At 37.3% G+C, this 9,897-nt stretch overlaps 1 protein-coding gene across 1 annotated transcript in view; it reads right to left on the reverse strand.

Moving 5' to 3' along the window:
- Window positions 1–7,059, reverse strand: part of LOC124620075 (dynein axonemal heavy chain 1-like) — an 804,068-nt gene extending 797,009 nt beyond the window's left edge. The window contains exons 1-2 of the mRNA XM_047146741.1: window positions 7,051–7,059; window positions 6,664–6,807 (exon numbers count right to left, since the gene is read on the reverse strand). Of these exons, the coding sequence (XP_047002697.1) occupies window positions 6,664–6,807; window positions 7,051–7,059 (153 nt within the window). The remainder of the gene's footprint in view (window positions 1–6,663; window positions 6,808–7,050) is intronic.
- Between the last annotated feature and the right edge of the window lie 2,838 nt (window positions 7,060–9,897).

The raw sequence follows: 9,897 nt of genomic DNA on the forward strand, positions 1-9,897 counted from the left end.
CCTAAACAGGCTTCTGCAGGATGTTCTTGAGTTCACACCACATATAATTCTTACTGCACGTTTTTGTGCCCGGAAAACTTTAGCTTGGCTTGATGAATTACCCCAGAAAATAATCCCATATGACATTATGGAATGAAAGTAAGCATAGTATGCCAGCTTTTTCATTTTTATATCCCCTATGTCTGACAAAATTCGCATTGCAAACAGAGATTTGTTAAGACGCTTCAGCAGTTCTGTGGTGTGCTCCTCCCAGTTGAATTTATTATCAAGCTGTAATCCCAAGAATTTAACACCGTCCACTTCTTCTATCTTCTTGTCATCATATGTTAGAAATATACTCTTGGGACACCCCTTACAAGTTCTGAACTGCATGTAGTGTGTTTTTTCAAAGTTTAGTGACAAAGAATTGGCTAGGAACCAGTGATTAATGTCTACAAATATTTTATTGGCTGATCTTTCTAAGACTACACTTGATTTGCTATTTATTGCAATGTTTGTATCATCAGCAAACAAAACAAACTTGGCATCTGGTAATGTTACTGATGAAAGGTCATTGATATACACAAGAAAAAGTAAGGGCCCCAAAATGGAACCTTGTGGGACCCCACATGTAATTAGTTCCCAGTTGGATGATGCCTGATAGCTTGATACATGTCTCTTTCCTAATAACACCCTTTGTTTCCTGCCAGAGATATAAGATTTGAACCATTTTGCAGCATTTCCTGTTACACTATAATATTCTAGTTTACTTAAAAGGATATTGTGATTTACACAGTCAAATGCCTTTGACAGATCACAAAATATACCAGTTGCCTGCAATTTTTTGTCTAATGAATTAAGTACATTTTCACTGTAAGTGTAGATAGCCTTCTCAATATCAGAACCTTTTAGAAATCCAAACTGTGACTTTGACAGTATGTTATTTGAGATGAGATGGTTATAAAGACGACTGTACATTACTTTTTCGAAAATTTTTGAGAATGCTGGCAACAGTGAAATTGGACGGAAATTTGATGCTATTTCTTTATCTCCCTTCTTAAACAGTGGCTTAACTTCAGCATATTTCAGCCATTCGGGAAATATTCCACTGATAAACGACTGGTTACACAGATAGCTTAATATGTTACTTAGCTCAGAATCACATTCTTTAATTAACTTTGTTGATATTTCATCATACCCACTAGATGTTTTTGATTTTAAAGATTTTATGATGGACATTATTTCTGTTGGGGTAGGGAGGGTCAAATTCATATTATGGAAGTTACTTGAAATGTCTGGTCTAAGGTAATCCATAGCAGCATCTACCGAACCTGACAACCCCATCTTTTCAGTAACAGTTATAAAATGTTTGTTAAAAAGTTCTGCAACACTATACACATCTGTCACCAATGCATCATTTACTCTTAATGCTATTTGTTCCTCTTCATGTCTGGTTCTACCGGTCTCCTCCTTCACTATATCCCATATTGTCTTTATTTTGTTATCTGATATGACTATCTTTTCCTTGTAATATATTTGCTTTGACATCCGTATTACAGTCTTTAATATTTTGCAGTATTTCTTATAATGTGCTATAGCATCAACATTGGAAATGTTTCGGATTGACAGATACAGTTTTCTTTTTGTTTTACAAGATACCCCTATTCCTCGAGTAATCCATGGCTTCTTTGTAGACTTTGCTCTAACCTTGGTAAGTTTTGGGGGAAAGCAGTGTTCAAATAAGGTAAGCACTTTATTAGCAAAAATGTTATATTTTTCATTCATGCCATGAGCACTGTAAACATCAGTCCAGTGAATGTCTCTGAGGAGTGTCCTAAAATAATCAATTTTTGGCTTACTGATTACCCTCTTGAGCTCAGATTTAACAGATTTTATATCCTGTTCAGTATTAACATTTAACAGAAGGAACTGCATGTCATGGTCTGAGAGGCCATTGACTATTGGTTTTGTAATATAATTTTGTTCATTTGACTTTTCTATAAAGATATTATCAATGGCTGTTTGTGAGCAAGTGGTTATCCTAGTGGGGAACTTTACTGTGGGAATTAAGTTGAATGATAGTGTTACTAACTCAAATAGGTTCTTATTGGGAGAGTCTTTAAGGAAATCTACATTGAAATCACCAGCAACCACTATTTCTTTGTTTTTGGTTGTTAAATGGGCCAGAACAGCTTCAAGGTGGTTTACAAACAGATTAAAGTTACCTGCAGGTGCTCGATATACACTTAATATTATGAAAGATTTTTTGTGAAAATCTAATTCTGTTGCACATGCTTCCATATGCTGTTCTAGGCAAAATTTATGAATGTCTATGTTCTTAAATTTATGACAGTTCCTGATGAATGTGGCAACTCCTCCTTTCTCCATTTCTGATCTACAATAGTGAGATGCTAACCTAAACCCTGTAACACTTAAAAGTTCTATACCAGTGGTCACATGATGTTCAGAGAGGCAGATTATGTCAGCTGGGTTTGAAGACTCTAATTCATCTATGCAGATAGTTAATTCATTAATTTTATTTCTCAGTCCTCGAATATTTTGATGCAATAAAGATAGCTGACATTTCACATTGACTGACTTAAAATTGGATGGAGTTAAAATATCTGCTGACAGTTGAAAATTCTTAACCAATGGCTGTTTATGTTGATGTAATAAGCTGGAATTATGTTTTTTGATTTCTTTCTCAAACTGAAGGTTTGTCTCAGTTCTAACCTCTCTTAAAATTTGTTTTCTTTCTGTCCTCCCTACCCTAAAAAAGGGTCTTTTCTGAATCCTATAACCACTGGTATTTTACCACTCATGACAGTGCCTCCCCCCTTTAACTTTCCTGCTATTTCCCCAGCCAATTTACCCTTCCCCTTCCTGTTGAGGTGAAGGCCATGCCTAGTATAATCCCACCTACTGACAGAATCAACATGAACCACACCAATGTGTGACCCCGCACCCGACATGAGCAGCCGTTCCAGCTCCAAATTAACTCTCTTGACAGAAGAGTTCAAATGAGGTCGGTCATGGCGCCCAAGAACAGATACAAACTCAACACTGGTATGCCTCGATGCTGATGCAATCTTCGCCAGGTCACACTCTATGCTGTACCCAGGATCTCTGTCAATACTGTTACCTGCCCCACCCACTATAACCACGGTGTCTTCCTTAGTGAAATCTTTGCAAAGTGATCCTAAATCCTCTGTCACCTGCTCCAGACCAGCACTAGGTTTAAAAAAATTGGTGACCTGGTATTCTGATCCTAGTTCATCCTGCAAGAGTTGGCCAACACCTCTTCCATGGGAACTACCTAACAACAACACTTTCTTTCTCTTTACTGATTTCCCTACATTCTTACTTTTCAATTTGCTGCTGAAAGTTTGTTGTGCCCTGTCTACACCTGTAACTGCTTGAGGCTCACCAGCTTCTAACTGAAGCAACAGGTCAAATCTATTTTCCACATTCACCATAAAGCTGTCAGACAAAGTTCTAGGCCTGTTCCTCCTGTTGCCTGTTGCCACTTCCCACCTCTCTTTACCCTTCTCCCTCCTTAACCTGTCAAGATCTCCCCTGGCCTTGTCTAACTCAGCCTGAAGGGCAGCAATTTTCCCCTCCTGTTCCAGTATCTTCCTATCTCTACTACAAATCCTACAAAACCACTGATGAGTCTCATTTACTTCCCCTATTCCCACGCCACTACAGTCACCCACATGGAAAAAACTACAGCACCCATCACACCAAAGCCCCGACCTAACAATTCTACGGCAAGTCAAGCACTTTTCACTCATGATAAACGTAATAATTTATTAAGAATAAGTCAGTTAAATTACAGATAAACACGAAAATATGGTTACACAAATTTGGCCTATACGCAACTGTGTGTAAACAAAAACAAAAGTGCAAAGTTTCTGAAACAACAAGTTAAACTTTACGCTACTTTCCGGAAATGTTAGTTAAATAATGAAGAGGTACGCTAAGTTAAATTGCTGGAGAGAGCAAGGAACAACTAAACGAAATTCTATAGATTTGCTGCAGCAGAACGTAAACAGAAAATACGACTGTACGGTCTTTTCGCGTTTTCTGCTATATTACGTAATGAGAAATGAAACCTTTAATGGTACACTTAAACGGCACACTAATACACTTATTTACCACGTAATCAGTACTAATCTATGTGTTTTATAATCTAAAATAACTTATCTTTACGAGAACACCAAACCTCGCGCTAGTCGCTTGGCTGCAGGTTACAACATAAGTGGCTGAGAATCCTACTTATTTGTTGCGAACAAGCTTTTAGTACTGTGTTGGAAATGCCATCAATTCCATGTGTGGTTTTACTTTTGAGTGAATTTATTATTTTTCTAAGTTCAGTGGGAGAGGTGGGTTGAGTTTCAATTTTATCAAATTGTGTTGGTACTGCCTCTTCCATATACTGCCTTACATTTTCTAATGAACAGCTGGATCCTATTCTCTCTACAACACTTAAAAATGATTATTAAAAATGTTTTCTACTTCTGGCTTCTTGTTAACAAACTTTTCATTGAGTTTGATACAAATACAGTCTTCCTGTACTCTCGGTTGCCCTGTTTCCCTTTTAACAATATTCCAAATTGTTTTATTTTTACTATCAGATGTGTTAATCTCAACATAATGCACATACTTCTGGACTTTTTAATAACTTTTCTTAATACATTGCAGTAGTTTTTACAATGTTTCACTGTTTCGGTACCATTACTCCTCCAAGCTATATGATACATTTCCCTTTTCTGTTTACAAGATATTTTTATCCCTTTAATAAGCCATGGCTTTTTACATAGGTTCTTATAATTATATTTCACTGTTTTCTTAGGGAAACTGTTTTCAAACATACTCACAAAGGTATCATGAAATAGGTTAAATTTTAAATTAGCATCATGTTCCCTGAACACCTCACCCCAGTCTAACTGTTGCAAGCTTTCCCTAAAATTTTGAATTGTGAAATCGTTTATTGAATGCACTATTTTGGAGGGCTGTTTTGCATTATCGTATGGAGTTACGTCATATACAGTAACTGGCTGTGCATCATGATCAGACAGACCATTCTTAACAGGAATAGTTTTTATTTGATTAAATTTATCTTGGTCTGTGAAAACAGTATCAGTGTGCTGCTTTCCTGTACCACCTGAGAAGGAAAATCAATAACTGATGTCAAATTGAAAGAACCAAGTAATACTTCAAGGTCAAGCTCTCTATCGGACTCTTTTAGAAAATCTACATAGAAATCCCCACAAACAACAATTAGCTTTCCTCTGTCTGACAGATAGCACAACAAAGAAGCCAAGTTTTTCAAAAATAGTTGAAAATTTCCCAATGGGGACCTATATACGGCTACATTATTTAGTTTAAGTTCACTCGCACATGCTTACATATGTTGCTCTATGCAACATTTTTTAGTTTCCAAATTTTTCACACTACGACAGATTTTAACATATATGGCAACTCCTCTCCATAGTGTCTCTACTTACAATGTGCTGAAAGTTTATATCCACCTACATTTACCATTTTCATACCTGTGACTATATGTTGTTCAGACAGGCATAGTACATCTATTCCATTCTCAATTTCTAAATCTTCTAAACAAACAAGAAGCTCATCTACTATGTTTTTTTAATACCCTTATATTCTGATGCTATATACCAACAAAATTTTTCACTATGCTTTTATGTGAATCTTGCAACATACTAACATTATTTTTCACTGTACTATTATTAGAATCTTGTGATATTTTAACATCTCTAATACCTGCCTGTCTGAACTTCTTTTTAAGCTTAATTTCAATCAATTTTGGATGACTGGACGCTGATCTTACCCTAAAAAAGTACTCCCATGAGTTTCAGAGCCCCCCCCCCCCCCCTCCTTAAAGATTTTGGTATCATCCCAGCCAGTTTACCCTTCCCTTTCCTATTGAGATGCAGGCCATGTTTCGTGAAGTCCCACCTAGCAATACCATCAACAGGAAGCAAACCTATGCCTGACAAAGTAGCTGCACGAAGCAGCTGATCTAGCTCCATATTGACCCTCCTGACGGAGCTGTTCAATTGGGGATGATCATACTGCATGAAAGCAGGAACCACGCCAACATTTGTGTGGTTCGTTGCAGGTACTATTTTTACCAGGTCGCACTCAATTATTCAATTTAAATACTAAGTTAAGAATCAACATTTGTTCAAAGATGTGCAACTTAATTTCACTGAAGTTCCACTGAGAACATAATTTGTGAATGAACAAGTGTGTGAATTTGCACAGGATATGTAGATATAGAGGGGATAGGACAGTCAGATAAGCATTAACCAGCTAGTATATTAGTACTTCTTTTGTTACTAAGCATTATTAGGATTGATACTTACAGACGGAAAACAAGAAACAAATTAAGTGGAGAGTTTGTAAATGATTCAGCTCAGTACTAGCAGAAGACTAACAGTGCTCCATACTGCACAAAAAAATCAGGAACAGAAAAGATAAAGCAATATACTTGTAATGAGATGTTAAAGAACTATCGCTCACTATCCTTCCATTCTAGTGTTAACTCATTTTTTTGGTGGGACTTTCTTTTCTTCTGTTACTTGAAATACACCGAGTACATCTCAAGACACTTTACAAGAAAATAGTCAAAACTTGTAAATAAAATAATCTACTTACTATCACAATTTTTCTCGTAGCTTCTTCCAGGTTTTTTACAGTTACTGGTACAGTTTCCATCCATTCTTTTATTTCAAAAAGATGCTCTATCGAATTTGGTTTTTCCAGTAGCTTACGAAATATTTGTTTAAATTCATCCAATATCTGCAAAATAAGGTATGTAATTAGGTATTTATATTATATCTGTCTGTAACATATGTAGATGATGCAAAACTCGCAGGACTGCAATTTGACATCAGTCAAGTGACATCAGCACTGCATTCTCATATATAAAATCAACAGCCTGATTTGCTGGGTGCCTTTGTTTCTGCAAAATATCTTCCAACAGGGTTACTGGTGAACAGACACAACTCTGGGAGGAGGGGGGGGGGGGCCTCAGAACTATACCTGTTTCATCTCTTATTAATTTCCCAAATAAACAAACAAGAGGATTCTTTGCAGGACATCTTTCAGACTTAAGTGTCTCGTAGTTTGTATTATAATAGGTAACAGACCAAAAGCCTGAATTCAGCTCTGATGGTGAATTATGGGAAACATCTGAGTGTCTGCAGGAAAACTGCATATTGTGTCACAGTGCCTGCTTTGCAGACTGTGGTCAAAAACATTCCAGACAACGCTACAAGTTCACAATCAGTCTAGTATTACAGGGCATAAGGTACAAGTCAAGTCTTAGGGAGAAAAGCTATAACAAGGCCAGGAATGCACTGGTCATGGGAGTGGAATGTCATACCTGGTACAGCCAGCACCATGTAGGAGCATAGGCGTGTGTGTGTGTGTGTGTGTGTGTGTGTGTGTGTGTGTGTGTGTGCGTGTTTTACTCTAACTCATCAAACGATATTTCTGAAAATCAGAAAGTTTTCGTTCTTTTGTGTGTGCCTATTGAGAACTCATTACTTCTGCTTTTCAGTGAGTGGTCTCCTCCAACTCGAAAATATTTACATTTAACAAGAACTTCGTCACTAAATTTAACCCTGGTACAGTACTCTTTCAGAAGGGATTACCAGATAACTAGTATTTTTAAGCCAAATGTCCTGTTTTAGGTTCTTTGGGGAACCATCATGGAAAAATACAGGACAAATTTGAACCATAATCTCACTTACACAACTAAAGGTGACATCACACACTTTACTGAGAAAGTTGCTCACACTAATGTGAAGATCGTGTTACTCTTCAAGTGGAATGATGAGCCCTATAGTGAGTTTAAAATTATTGCAACTTTTGACATTTGGCTCACAGGAGGGGACCTGACACCGCTGCCCACGTAGCACCAATGGTGAGTTGTTTTCCCTACCTCGTCACCAGCGGTTCAGTTGGTAAAGCATCCCTACTGACATGCCGTGCATAAACATACCATGTGGTGTCATATATCAGATGCATCTAATTCATTAGCGCTCGTTGTAAAGTGATATTTTCTAGTGTTGAAGTGTTCTGTAGTCATCAGGTATTGTGAACATGTGGTTTGTGTCAGTGATGCATTAATAACAGCAATGAAGCATGTCTGAACATGACATTTTCAATACACATGGTCATTCAGGAGCACATTTACTTGCCTGTGAAAATAATGTTCTGCTGCAAAACATTTCTGCAAATTCAATAATAACAAAATGGACAATGCACCATATCACTCTGTCATGATGGATAAAGCTACAACTGTGCAGTGGAGGAAAGCAGATATATTGCTCTGGGCACACAGAAATGTTTTACTGGATAAACTTGAACCTACCATGTATATGGCAAAGTTACTGGAACTTGTGCTGTACAAGCCAAAAACTCCATACTACCTGGTCTACAAACCCAACACTAAAGGACATAGTTTAATAAGGCTTCTTCCATATAGTGCTAATTTAAATCTGACTGAGAATATATGGGCCTAGGTGAAATGCAATGTGGCAAAAAACAGAAAGTAGTTTACACTCAATGAGGCTAAAATGCTGACAAAAGAAGCCATTGCAAATGTTAAACCACAAGATCGATCTTGAGTTGTCAACCAAGGATTCAAAAATGGCTCTGAGCACTATGGGACTTAACATCTGAGGTCATCAGTCCCCTAGAACTCAGAACTACTTAAACCTAACTAATCTAAGGATGACACACACATCCATGCCTGAAGCAGGATTCGAACCTGCGACCGTAGCTGTGATGCGGTTCCAGACTGAAGCACCAAGAACCGCTCGGCCACTCCGGCCGGCCCAACTAAGGATTCATGAAGGACTATGATGAGTTTTGAATAATACGGAACTTCTCTTGTTGCCATGTTAAAATCTGTTTCTTTTGCCAAAACACACCACGGTTTACAAATATTCATCTCACCAAATGCAGCTGAAATTGCAACAGAATAATGAAACACTGTATTATTAAACTAGCAACTGAATGCAAGAAAGGATCAATTTGAAGAAAATGCCCACTCTCAGAATAAAAATAAACAGTGTAACTTCATTTATTTTGTTACAAAATGCAAAGCAATTCTCATTTCACCAGCTACTGATGGTCCTTAAAAATTACATTACCTCACTGAAAAATTCTGAATTTGCTTCAATATTGTGGTAGATACGAAACATTCACATATTAATTGTATGGCAAAATACTCTCCTTTCTGTGTGCTATCATATGCCAAAATCTTGTTTCCATACCTCAAACTGTTTAGGAGATATGACGGAGTTATGAGTATTTCATTCTGGCTTTTTCGCTGCCACATATGTTCATGACAGACTAGTCTACACACATGCGATTTTCCTGAGGTTGGACACAGTGATATCCTTCCAAGTTTAGAGAATAATTCAATATGTTATCTACATTTCACATGCAGCCAACATACGACCTACCACACACCAACCACGAATTCAAAGAGACTGCTATTTTTCAGTTCAAACTCTAAGAATTCTTGCTGTAGTTTACCTAATATCAAAATATCATAATAACTATGACCAGTAATGAATGATAAGTAGGTCATAATGAAGCTGACTAATTAAGCTATAAGATATGCAAGTGTCAGAGTTTATTACTGAATAGTTTTTTTTTTTTTTTAAATCATTTGTGAAAGATTCCAAATCGGCCAGCTTGTGCAACTTGCCATTCACACAACCAAACAAACCTGCCAGGTTCCGCACTGAGTAGGACATGCATTATCATTACCAGACCACACACTGGCAACTGTGCTTCCCTCCACTCACTCCACACTGAACTACCAAAAGCTAATTTTAAACACAATACAGATGAAGAACTCGGTGCAGCACA

Source organism: Schistocerca americana, chromosome 6 (assembly GCF_021461395.2).
Source record: "Schistocerca americana isolate TAMUIC-IGC-003095 chromosome 6, iqSchAmer2.1, whole genome shotgun sequence".
Classification (NCBI taxonomy): Eukaryota; Metazoa; Arthropoda; class Insecta; order Orthoptera; family Acrididae; genus Schistocerca; species Schistocerca americana.